This window comes from Stomoxys calcitrans, chromosome 5, assembly GCF_963082655.1.
Source record: "Stomoxys calcitrans chromosome 5, idStoCalc2.1, whole genome shotgun sequence".
NCBI classification, from domain to species: domain Eukaryota; kingdom Metazoa; phylum Arthropoda; class Insecta; order Diptera; family Muscidae; genus Stomoxys; species Stomoxys calcitrans.
This window is the reverse complement of record NC_081556.1, coordinates 141,551,812-141,565,962: the sequence shown is the minus strand read 5'-3', so window position 1 is coordinate 141,565,962 and position 14,151 is coordinate 141,551,812. Positions and strand designations below refer to the sequence as shown.

Genomic DNA, 14,151 nt, shown 5'->3' with positions numbered 1-14,151 from the left:
TGCGCCCGCAGTCCTATGTGAATCTTAATGATACCAAACACCATACAGACCTCCTTCCATCTTTCACTCAGTAATAGCCTTGTCTTCTCAGGATCTTGTTTAGAGATACATTTTCATTACCATCGTAAGGCTGGTACTATATTCACTTTCGCGATATTTTTCGCCTATTACTTTTTTATAACCTCCACCATAGGATGTAAAATAAAAGAAAGTAAATGCTTTTTTAATAAAACTTAGAATGAACTTTAATCAAATATACTTTTTTTACACTTTTTTTCTAAGGCCAGCTAAAAGTAACAGCTGATAACTGACAGAAGAAAGAATGCAATTACAGAGTCACAAGCTGTGAAAAAATTTGTCAACGCCGACTATATGAAAAATCCGCAATTACTTTTTGGGCAACATAATATGTCGATCTAGCCATGTCCGTCCGTCCGTCTGTCTGTCGAAAGCACGCTAACTACCGAAGGAGTAAAGCTATCCGCTTGAAATTTTGCACAAATACTTCTTATTGTTTAGGTCGGTTAGTATTGTAAATGGGCCATATTGGTCCATGTTTTGATATAGCTGCCATATAAAGCGATCTTGGGTCTTGACTTCTTAAGCCTCTATGGTGCGCAATTCTTATCCGATTGGGATGAAATTTTGCACGACGTGTTTTGTTATGATATTCAACAACTGTGCCAAGTATGGTTCATATCGGTCCCTAACCTGATATAGCTGCCATATAAACCGATCTTGGTTCTTGACTTCTTGAGCCTTTAAAGGGCGCAATTCTTATCCGATTTGAATGAATTTTGGCACGTAGTATTTTGTTATGATATCCAACAACTGTGCCAAGTATGGTTCAAATCGGTCCATAACCTGATATAGCTGCCATATAAAGCGATCTTGGGTCTTGACTTCTTGAGCCTCTAGAGGGCGCAATTCTTATCCGATTGGTATGAAATTTTGCACGACGTGTTTTGTTATGATATCCAACAACTGTGCCAAGTATGGTTCAAATCGGTCCCTAACCTGATATAGCTGCCATATAAACCGATCTTGGGTCTTGACTTCTTGAGCCTCTAGAGGGCGCAATTCTTATCCGATTTGAATGAATTTTGGCACGTAGTATTTTGTTATGATATCCAACAACTGTGCCAAGTATGGTTCAAATCGGTCCATAACCTGATATAGCTGTCATATAAACCGATCATGGGTCTTGACTTCTTGAGCCTCTAGAGGGCGCAATTCTTATCCGATTTGATATCCAACAACTGTGCCAAGTATGGTTCAAATCGGTTCATAACCTGATATAGCTTCTAGAGGGCACAATTCCTATCCGATTTGGCTGAAATTTTGCATGACGCATTTTATTCTTACTTTCAACTACTGTGTCAAATAAGGTTCAAATCGGTTCATAACCTGATATAGCTGTCATATAAACCGATTTGGGATCTTGACTTCTTGACGTCGCAATTATTATCCGATTTGCCTGAAATTTTGTACGACGTATTCTCTCATAACCCTCAACATACGTGTTTATTATGATCTGAATCGGTCTTTTGCCCGATACAGCTCCCATATAAATCGATCTCTCTATTTTACTTCTTGGGTCCCCAAAGGGCACAATTCATATTCGAATTGGCTGACATTTTACACAGGTCTCCTATATAGAATTTAATTGTGATTCAAATCGGACCATATCTTGATATCGCTCTAATATCACAGCAAATCATTTCTCATATCTTTTTTTTCGCCTAAGAAGAGATGCCGGGAAAAGAACTCGACATATGCGATCTACGGTGGATGGTATATAAGATTCGGCCCGGCCAAACTTGGCACGCTTTTACTTGTTTAGATAATAGATTTTAAGGCAAAAAAACTTGCTGATTTCATTCAGTAGGACATTCCCTCATTATTTATGGTGACATTTTAATAAAATTGTTTTTTGTGTAGTGTTTCAATAAAGTAATCGCGAAAAAATTCATTTTCAATGGTGAAAAACGAACATAGTACCAGCCACTAGCCCCTAACTACCCCCTCTAGTGTTAGTTTCCCCTACATGTTTACATGTTTTCCCCGAATCCTCTATTGGCGAAATGGAAAATTTTAATTGAGCTTTTGCACATACCACATCCTCAAACGCATTGAAGGAGTTCGCTTGAAACATTGCAAGGCACCAATGTGGGTTCACATTTGGTTTTTCCTGTTTGTGTTTTCATTTAATTTCCACGCAGCAGTTTTTATTAACTAAAGCAATTGAAAACAATGTTTCTAGGAATTTGGAACACTAGATATTGTTTCGGCATGTTGAAGTTCTCATTAAAGTTACATTCCACAAAACAAAAAATTTTAGGAAAAAAGCACATATTCTAATAATTCTTAAATTAGAGGATTTTTTCTTAATATATTGAAATGACAAAGTTATTTCTAGGAACATCCAATTTGGACCGAAAATTTCGCTTAGGATATGCATTTCAATGCAATGCATTTCTTAACGCAACGAAAATTTCGTTTGAGTTGCATACTGCCCCCAAATCGCAGTAATCACCTTTGGCGAAATGCATTGACATATCCTAAACGAAATTTTCATTACCGGTACCATTGACGAAAATTTCGCTTGCAGGTACGCAGTTCATATGAAATAGGCATTGAACACAACAGGCATTGGTGAATTTTCTCCTGCAACTATGAATGAAAATGTATCTTTTAATAGCTCCATGCAACATGAAATGAAGTAAATATGTACTTGAAGTGCCAAAAATTATTAAAATTCAGGCAAAATTGATGTTTGTCGCCATAGAGCATTCTACACAACTATTTTTCAGTGACGAGAGGCTTAGGTTTGGTTAGGTTGAAAAGAGGGTGCAGCCCTGATAATATATCAGCATCCATATTGCTATTGCACTCAAAATTGGATATCAAATACGTTTCCTTAGCTCAAATACCTTTCATTTGAACCCCTTATTGCAAAAGTCAGCAAATATTGGGTTGCCCTAAAAGTAATTGTGGATTTTTTAAAAGAAAGTAAATGCATTTTTAATAAAACTTAGAATGAACTTTAATCAAATATACTTTTTTTACACTTTTTTTCTAAAGCAAGCTAAAAGTAACAGCTGATAACTGACAGAAGAAAGAATGCAATTACAGAGTCACAAGCTGTGAAAAAAATTGTCAACGCCGACTATATGAAAAATCCGCAATTACTTTTTGGGCAACCCAATATATCCGGTTTGGGGTATGGGCCCCTTAAAACTATCAATATCGAGCTCCACTCTCTTTAAAACCGAAATTGTCATGGTGAGCAAATACGTCCTATTTGGGGGCTGTAATGAGGCTGGGACATACCCTAGACAGTTGGTGCTGAATGTTGATATCAGATTTGTGGTCTATTCCCAAATAACTTTCATTTGAGCTCCATATTTCCATAATCGGCAAACATGTTCGGCTTGAGGGCTTGTTTTAGAGGATGGGGCGGCCACTCAGTGACTTGGCCCTAAAAATATATAAATATATCAGATTCGTGTTCAACTCCTAATAACTTATATTTAAGCCCCATATTGCAATGGTCAGCAAATACGTCAGATTACTCTTTCCCCAATATTGATATCAGATTTGTGCTTTACTTCCAAATACCTTTCATTTGAGACCGATATTGCTATGACCGTAAATTTGTCCTCTTTGGGGGGAGTTTTTGGGGAAGATCCCCCCCAAACACATGGTCGCACCTTTAGATTTCAGATTCGATTTCTACACACAACTACCTTTATTTGAGCCCCATATTGCCATCATCAGCAGCAAGTCCTGTTTGAGGGGTGTTTTTTTTCTGTCAGCCAACACGCAGGGGATGTCCCCTATGAATGCAGTGCATTGCGTTGGCGAGAGGAAATTAGGAATTGAAGGGGGGAAAAAGGATGTAGTGCTAATTGACATTTGTCTTAAATCTTTGGATGTCAAAGTGGGTGGGAAAAACATTAGCCGGAAGTTGATTCCACATACACGGTGGTATACAGTTCAGTATTGGGATTTTTATCCAAGCGCAAATTCCTTTCACTCGCAAATACCTTTCATTTGAGTCCCATACTGCCATGGTCGGTAGATATGTCCGATTTAGGGGTGTTTTGGGAGTTGGGGTGGTCCACCAAACACTTGGTCCGACCATTGGATATCAGATACGTTTTCTACTCTGAAATATCTTTCATTTGGGTCCCATACTGTCGTGATTGGTCTATGAATACATTTGGTAGGTGGGGCGGTCCCCCTAGGTATCTACCTTTATATATATCTTTCAGCCGATATGGCCTTTAAAGGCTGTAGTAGCCACAATTTTGATCCGATCTTTACAAAGTTTTGCATGACACGTTTTTATTTGGCGTCCCAATACGTGTGCGAAATTTCATTCAAATTAGGGTCAGGAGGAGGGTCCACCCCCCTTCAAATATCAAAAATTTGGTACCTTTTTTTCCACCATAGAATCAATTTGCACCATCTGTGAAAATTTCAGCCGTTTTTGAGCCTATAAACAAACAACTGTGCCAATTACGGTCCGTGTGAGTCTATTGCCTGATATAGCTCCCATATAAACCGGTCTCTCAGCCATTTTTGGCTAATAAAGTACATATGTGCTACAATTAATTGTTTGTATTTGCAAACCAAATGATTAAAACATTAATTTTCGTTCAAAATACTAAAAAGGCTATTTTTGCTGAGCTTCTCAATTTGTAGTGGCAACTCGTTGAGCCTGCAAAAAAATAACACTACTGTGTCAGTGATGTTCTAAAGAGCCAGCAAACCAATTAGGCAGTCCCTTAAATTCCAACACACAAACTGATGCGCGAACAAGAACAATAGGTTGCCGATATGCCCTAGACACCAGGGATGGAAAATACAAGCTATAAAATGGTACTAAAAAGATGCTTTTTGGACCGAGAGTACTTTTTTCATAAAGGTATGCAAAATATATCTCTGGAAAACTTCTGCCCTGCCGATTGCAGATTACACAATGTGTGAAGGAAATTTAAGTAAAGAAAATCCCTGAAGGGTTTTGTACTCAGACCAAACTTTATATAACCCTAAACAAAAATGAAGGCGCCCACCGTTCCGCAGAGGTAAGCATATTTGTGAGATATCTAAACAAATGCCTCTACGAAGTAGTGGCACTATGACACTCGTCATTCGAACTCGGCACATCGTTGAGCTAAAGCTTTAATCGGACTGCATTCTGTATATGAAAGCCGAAGGTAAAGTGTTTGCGATGTATCCGAGATATATATATATATATATATAAATATTGTATATATATCGGAGATGCTTGGACGAATTTGTGATTGCACAATGATAGTAACCCAAAAACACAAATCAGATATTCAAATTTCAAGTCAAGAAACTAGGGGAACGCCCCACGCTATATAGACCGATTGGTACAATATAGGACTTAAATGAATAATACCTTGGAGTCGAGCACGAATCTTGTATAGAATCCGGAGGCCAAGTATCAAGGGTCCGTGTCTCTGCCAAAGTTTTCTAGAGGCTCAAAAAGTTAAATATGGCGACAAAAAAGGTTCAAAAACATCCGAATTGTTTGAAAAATTTGCTTGAAAAGTACTAAATCCGTCGCAGGGGTACTATGGTACTCGTCGGGTGGAAAAAGAACGGAAAAAAGTACTAAAGTACTGACTTTTCCATCACAATATAGAGGCACTGCAAGCGCATTTATTGACCAAAATTTTGCACACCTCTTTCCTCGACGAATTTTACAATATTTATAGAGTATGTTCGAAATCGGTTTAGATTACGATATACATAGCTCCCATATATATGTTCTTCAGATTTTGGGTTATTTGCAATAAAGTTGTCAATTGTCAACCATGGTTATTACAGTTGTTTACTAACCCATCTGAAAACATCCGCCGAGGTTCATCAAAATCGAATCAGATTTCGATATAGCTCTCATATATATTTTTCAGCCGATATGGCCTTTTTAAGATGTAGTAGCCACAATTTTTGTCCGATCTTTTCGAAATTTTGCACCAGATGTTTTATTTGGCGTTCCAATGAGTGTGCAAAATTTTATAAAAATCGGCTAAGATTTAGATATAGCTCCCATATATATCTTTCAGACGATATGGCCTTTAAAGGCTGTAGTAGCCACAATTTTGATCCGATCTTTACAAAGTTTTGCATGACACGTTTTTATTTGGCGTCCCAATACGTGTGCGAAATTTCATTCAAATCGGATCTGGTTTAGATAAAGCTCCCATATATATTTTTCATCCGACATGGCATTTTAAAGCCGTAGAAGCCATAGTTTTGGTCCGATTTTTACAAAATTTTGTACCAGATTTTTTTATTTGAAGTCCCATAATTTCAAATATGTTCCGTCAAATTCTTCAGACATCCTTTTGCGGTCCTTATTTAATGTCCATTGTTTTTTTCGTTTATTTATCGATTATATCTCAAGTTTTGTTAGTCGCGTCTGTCCTTCTTTTAATAATATGTCTACTATTTTGTTTGTCTATAAATTTGTACTATGACAAACTTTAAAGTTGAGAAACATGTTTTGACTATGTCACCTTCAGACATAGCCACCTTGCTCCAACACTAATTAAACTTTGTTTTAAAATATTCTTTGACATTGTAGACACATAAAGGGTATTCCAATAGGCACTTGAAAACATTGTATTTAATTTGTGAACGCACTTTTACACTAATCATCGATCAATTTATTCAGTAAACTCAACATTTTCATCATGGTAAAGTACAAATTTACTACCGAAATTCGGAATCGATGACCGCTATTTAAGGAGCAAAATCTGCTTCAGTTATGAAGCTCATTTTTTGCTTAATGGGTTCGTCAATAAGCAATATATGCATTAGTGTTCAGGTAAAAATCCATATGCGCTTCACTAACCAACACTTCATCCACAAAAAATAAGTGTTTGTGCGGTTTGAAAGCCGGCGCCGTCATTGGGCCATACTTCTTCGTCGACGTTGCTGCCGCACCATGCTCACTGATTATTATTGGCATGAATTGGATGATACGGACGTGGACGACATGTGGATTCAACAGGACGATGCCACAGCCACACACCACACGTTACAATCAATTTATTGAAGAGTAAGTGTGATGAGCGTGTCACCTCAAGAAATGGCCCAGTCGATTGGCAGTCTCGTTAGTGCGATTTGACCCGTCCAGACTATTTTCATTAGGGCTATATCAAGTCATTGGTCTATGCCATGAAACCGACAACGCACAGTGGCAGAAAATCGAAAAAAAACTATTCATAAATATGCCTTGTGAGAACGGGTAGAGATATCTTTTTGAAATTTGAAATGGTTTGAGCTGAGGTGTTAGCGACATTGTGTGATTTCAAGGCGCTAGGTTGTCCGGGTGCCTTTTGGCAAAACTTCGAAGCCAGTGGAGATATGGTACATCACAAGCGGACTTTTTTGTAAGTATTTTCAAAATCGGACCATAAATGAAGATTTGTCAGCCCCTACAAATTTGCTTAATACCGAGGTGACCAAAGCATCTACAATTTATTCTCTTTACAAGCAAAAAGAAGAAAAATAAGGTATTGAGGCAAGTTTTTTCAATAAAGACTAATCAAAGAAAATACATTTTTTTACTAAACCAGTTAGGAAAGACAAAAGTCGGGCGGTGCCGGCTTAATAATACCCTACACCTACACTATAGGTACAAAGTGAGAGCTATATCTAATTCTGAATCAATTTTCATTACCCTCGGAGGATGTTTTTATAAGGTTATTAAAAAATCCGTATCAAATTTCGAGCAAATATCTTCAAACTGTAATAAATATGGTGGACAAATGACAACATTATTGCAAATCTGTCAAACATATACATGAAAGCTATATCTAAATCTGAACCGATTTCTAGCAAACTTCTTAGATATTGTGGTAGTTGTCGGGGAAAGCGCTGTATAAAATGTTGGCATAGAAGTGAAAATCGGGCGATATATATATTTATGACAGCTATATCTAAATCTGAACTGATTTCTATGAAATTCACCAGTAATATCGAGAGTCATTAGAAAATCTTTCCTATCAAATTTCGAGAGAATCAGTTAACAAATGACGATTTTATTGCAATATTTTTCAAAATCGGACGAACATATACATGGGAGCTAAATTTAAATCTGAGCCGATTTCGAGCAAACTTTATGGATATTGTGGAAGTCGTCGAGGACAGTGATGTACACAATCTTGAGAAGATTGGTCAATAAATGCGCTTGCAGTGGCTCTAGGAGTGAAAATCGAGTGATATATAGATATATGAGAGCTATATCTAAATCTGAACCGATTTCTATAAAATTCACCAGTGATGTCGAGAGTCATTAGAAAATCCTTCCTACCAAATTTCAAGAGAATCGGTTAATAAATTCGCACCTAATTGAAATATTTCTCAAAATCGGACGAACATATACATGGGAGCTATATCTAAATCTGAACCGATTTCGAGCAAACTTTATGGATATTGTGGAAGTCATCGAGGAAAGTGTAATACAAAATTTTGTGAAAATTGGTCAATAAATGCGCTTGCAGTGGCTCTAGGAGTGAAAATCGAGCGATATTTATATATGAGAGCTATATCTAAATCTGAACCGATTTCTATAAAATTCACCAGTGATGTCGAGAGTCATTAGAAAATCCTTCCTACCAAATTTCAAGAGAATCGGTTAATAAATTCGCACCTAATTGCAATATTTCTCAAAATCGGACGAACATATACATGGGAGCTATATCTAAATCTGAACCGATTTCGAGCAAACTTTATGGATATTGTGGAAGTCATCGAGGAAAGTGTAATACAAAATTTTGTGAAAATTGGTCAATAAATGCGCTTGCAGTGGCTCTAGGAGTGAAAATCGAGCGATATTTATATATGAAAGCTATATCTAAATCTGAACCGATTTCTATAAAATTCACCAGTGATGTCGAGAGTCATTAGAAAATCTTTCCTATCAAATTTCGAGAGAATCGGTTAACAAATGACCACTTTATTGCATTATTAATACAAATCGGACAAACATATATATGAGAGCTATATCTAAATCTGAACCGATTTCGACCACATTTTGTAGATATTGTAGAAGTCATTGAGGAAAGCGTTGTACAAAGTTTTGGGAAGATTTGTCAATAAATGCGCTTGCTGTGACCAGAGAAGTGAAAATCGATCGATATATATCTACGAAATTCACCAGTAATATCGAGAGAAAAAGTTGAAAATCCTTCCTGCCAAATTTTGAGAGAATCGGTTAACAAATGACCATTTTATTGCATTATTACTGCAAATCGGACGAACATATATATGGGAGATATATCTAAATCTGAACCGATTTTTTCCAATTGAAATCTCACGTGATCTGTCAAATACTAATGCATGAAAATCCTAACCTCAAAAAAATCACCCTTTATTAAAAAAAGGCCATCAAGTCCTTATTAAAGGGTGATTTTTTTGAGGTTAGGATTTTCATGCATTAGTATTTGACAGATCACGTGGGATTTCAGACATGGTGTCAAAGAGAAAGATGCTCAGTATGCTTTGACATTTCATCATGAATAGACTTACTAACGTGCAACGCTTGCAAATCATTGAATTTTATTACCAAAATCAGTGTTCGGTTCGAAATGTGTTCAAATTTTGACAAATTTTGTTCAGCGATGAGGCTCATTTCTGGTTGAATGGCTACGTAAATAAGCAAAATTGCCGCATTTGGAGTGAAGAGCAACCAGAAGCCGTTCAAGAACTGCCCATGCATCCCGAAAAATGCACTGTTTGGTGTGGTTTGTACGCTGGTGGAATCATTGGACCGTATTTTTTCAAAGATGCTGTTGGACGCAACGTTACGGTGAATGAACACATTTCGAACCGAACACTGATTTTGGTAATAAAATTCAATGATTTGCAAGCGTTGCACGTTAGTAAGTCTATTCATGATGAAATGTCAAAGCATACTGAGCATCTTTCTCTTTGACACCATGTCTGAAATCCCACGTGATCTGTCAAATACTAATGCATGAAAATCCTAACCTCAAAAAAATCACCCTTTAGAAAACCCATAGCTTGAAAGTGTGCATTACCCTGCCATTATTTGCTGAGCCATTGACTGGCAACCTTAAATTCTTTACTCAAAAAAACTTGTAAAGGAAAATTTTAGTTGTTTACTCACCTGGCGGTGGCCTCCATGTCAGTACTGCCGACAGATGGGTTCGATTCACGGTATCTTCCACGAAATCCGAGACTTTTATATCGGTGACATTTCCCGGCGTGTAGCCACGTCGCAACGTCTGGTATTGTTGTTGACTGGCAATGACAGAATACGTGTTCGACGAATGAACAGCCAGGGCAGATATATTGAAAGTGCAATTGGGTGTCAGTCCATCGATGGTGAAAAAGTTTTCATCTGACTGCAAAAAAAAAAAAAACATGAGATTAAAAAATATATCTTGTTTTCAACGCAAACAGCTTAAATTTATACCAATAATTATTAATAATAAAAAAACCATCGTGCAAAATAAATAACCAATATAAAGAGGTTTTTTCGCAATTAAAAATAAATGAAGCACAGATTTCATCAATTGTGGACAGCCTACGTTAAAGGTAAACTGGTTGCCTTGAAATAAGATTTTCATATACACCAAATTTTATATGCATTGGTTACGCAACAGCTAGATTTTCAATAAAATTTCCCAGAACTTTGGATATCATATAAATTAGTTTTGCAAACATGATTTGCTAGCCAATTTGGTATAAATTGAATTTTATATAAGGTACACATTTTAATTTAGTAAACAAATTCTTGGAAATAAGTTTGAAACAAGTATGCATGATAAGGGCGCTTTAAATTCGGCCATGACGAATGGGCACATTGATTGGTTTTTAAGCGAGCACTAGGAGATTAAGGACCAATTTTGACCATAAACAGAGTTGTTGGAAGTCATAACACAAGTCATTGTATAAAAATTCAAACCAATTGGTTGATAAAAGCGCCCTCTAGTGGTTCAAGAAGTCAATTAAGTAGATCGATTTATATGCGGGAGCAATGACCATACCTAACAGAACTGTTAGAACTCAAACAAAATTTCAGTCATTCTGTTTAAAAACTGCGCCCTCTAGCGGTTCAAGTTTGAAACAAGTATGCATGTTAAGGGCGCTTTAAATTCGGCCATGTCGAACAGGCACATTGATTGGTTTTTGAGCGAGCACTAGAAGATTAAGGACCAATTTTGACCATAAACAGAGTTGTTGGAAGTCATAACAGAAGTCATTGTATAAAAATTCAAACCAATTGGTTAATAACAGCGCCCTCTAGTGGTTCAAGAAGTCAATTAAGTAGATCGATTTAAATGCGGGAGCAATGACCATACCTAACAGAACTATTAGAAGTCAAAACAAAATTTCAGTCATTCTGTTTAAAAACTGCGCCCTCTAGCGGTTCAATAAATTAAATCTGGAAATTCCAGGTTCATATGGGAGCAATGACCATACCTAACAGAACTGTTAGAAGTCAAAACAAAATTTCAGTCATTCTGTTTAAAAACTGCGCCCTCTAGCAGTTCAAGAAGTCAAATCTAAAGATTCGCTTATATGGGAGCTATAGCAGGCCACAGATCACAAAGTTATAAACCGATTGGGGCCACACTTGGTTTGGCTGTTGGAGACCAATGTGGAATTCATTGTGCAAAATTTCAGCCAAATCGGATAAAAATGGGAATATGGGAGCTGTATTAGGTTATGAACCGATTCAATATATAACATAACACGTATGTTAAAAGTCATACAGGAAGTCGTTGTGCAAAATTTCAGCCAAATCTGAGAAAAAAGGGCTCCCTCTAGAGGCTCAAGAAGTGTAATCGGAAGATGGGTTTATATTGGAGCTATTGGGTTGCCCAAAAAGTAATTGCGGATTTTTCATATAGTCGGCGTTGACAAATTTTTTCACAGCTTGTGACTCTGTAATTGCATTCTTTCTTCTGTCAGTTATCAGCTGTTACTTTTAGCTTGCTTTAGAAAAAAAGTGTAAAAAAAGTATATTTGATTAAAGTTCATTCTAAGTTTTATTAAAAATGCATTTACTTTCTTTCTTTAAAAAAATCCGCAATTACTTTTTGGGCAAACCAATATATATGGTTGTGAACCGGATTGAGCCATACTTGGCGCAGTTGTTGATGGTAAAACCAAAACGCTTTATGCAAAATTTCAGCCAAATCGGATAATAATTGAGCCCTCTGGAGGCTCACGAAATCATATAGTCATAATGGGTCTAATGGCGTTTTTGACTATACTTCGATCTGATTTTGTATGCCAGATTCGAAATCTACTACCGAATACCTTTCATTTGAGTTTTGGCGGAGTTTTGGGGTTGGGCGGCCCGATGGGTACTAAGACTCAAATTTTATTGCCATATTCGTATTCTACTCTCCAATACCTTTCATTTGCTACCTATATTGTCCCCGTTGGGTCAACTTTTGATTTTGAGTTGTGTTTTTGGCATAAGGGGGAGGTTCCTTCCCCCCTTTCGATACCGAAAAATTATATAGCCTATGTTTTCTTCCAGACCAACCTACACAATATGCGAAAATTTCGAGAAAATCGGTTCTGCCGTTTTTCAGTCTATACGGAACAAACAAACCGAGTCCCATATATCTGTGATTGGCTAATGTGCCCATTTTGGGCGTTTTTGTGGGAGTGGGGTGACCCCCCTATACTTCGACATGAATTTGTATGCCAGATTTGTTATTTACTCCCGCATACTTTTCATTTGATACACATATTGTCCTTATCGGTCTACTTTTGATTTTGGTTGGTGTTTTTGGGGTGACGGTGGAAGGTCCGCCCCCTTCCGTTATCAATAAATTATAAGGCCTATTCCTACTTCCTGACCATATTCGAAATCTTCTCCCGAATACCTTTCAATTGAGTCCCATATTGCCATGATCGTTAAATAAATCTATTTTAAGGAGTTTAGGGGTTGGGGCGGCCCCCCGGGTATACTTGGACACAATTTTTAACATGAAATTCGTACTCTACTCTTGAATACCTTTCATTTGAATCTCATATTGTCCCGATTGGTCCACTTTTATTTTTGGTAGTACTTTTGTGGAAAGGGGGAGGGTCCGCCCCCTCACGATATCAAAAAATTATATAGTCTAACATACAAACAAACAAACACAAATTGAATGTTATATATAAGAATATCAGGTTATGAAATGGTTTTAGCCATACTTGGGGCAGTAGTTAGATTTTAAAACAAAACACTTCAGGCAAAATTTCAGCCAAATCGGATAAAAATTGCGCCCTCTACCGGTTCAAGAAGTCAAGATCCGAAAACGGTTTATATGGGAGCTACATCAGGCTATCAACCGATTTGGACCATACTAGGCACAGCTGTTGGTGGTCAAATCAAAATACTTCGTGCTAAATTTCAGACAAATCTGATAATATTTGCGCCCTCTAGCGGCTCAAGAAGTCAAGAGCATAAATCGATTGATATGGGTGCTATATCCGGTTATGAACCGATTTAGACCATACTTGGCACAGTTGTTGGTGGTCAAACCCAAACACTTCATGCAAAGTTTCAACCAAATGGGATAATAATTGCGCCCTCTAGCGGCTCAAGAAGTCAAGATCCGAAAACGGTTTATATGGGAGCTACATCAGGCTATCAACCGATTTGGACCATACTTGGCACATCTGTTGGTGGTCAAATCAAAATACTTCGTGCTAAATTTCACACAAATGTGATAATATTTGCGCCCTCTAGCGGCTCAAGAAGTCAAGATCCGAGATCGGTTTATATGGGAGCTATATCCGGTTATGAACCGATTTAGACCATACTTGTCACAGTTGTTGGTGGTCAAACCAAAACGCTTCATGCTAAGTTTCAACCAAATCGGATAATAATGGCGCCCTCTAGCGGCTCAAGAATTCAAGATCCGACATAAGTTTATATGGGAGCTATATGAGGTTATAAACCGATTTGAACCATACATGGCACATTTGTTAGAAGTGAGGACAGAACACCTCACGCCAAGTTTCAGCCAAATCGGAAAATAATTGCGCCCCCTAGAGGCTCATGAAGTCAAGATTCGAGATCGGTTTTTATGGGAGGGTATAAACCGATTTGGATCATACTTAGCAGAG

General features: G+C 37.3%; 1 protein-coding gene across 1 annotated transcript in view; it reads right to left on the bottom strand.

Annotated features, from left to right (window-relative positions):
• The window catches only part of LOC106086997 (tyrosine-protein kinase receptor torso), a 147,592-nt gene that overhangs the window by 105,216 nt on the left and 28,225 nt on the right, over window positions 1-14,151 (bottom strand). The window contains exon 3 of the mRNA XM_059368461.1: window positions 10,178-10,415. Within this exon, the coding sequence (XP_059224444.1) occupies window positions 10,178-10,415 (238 nt within the window). The remainder of the gene's footprint in view (window positions 1-10,177; window positions 10,416-14,151) is intronic.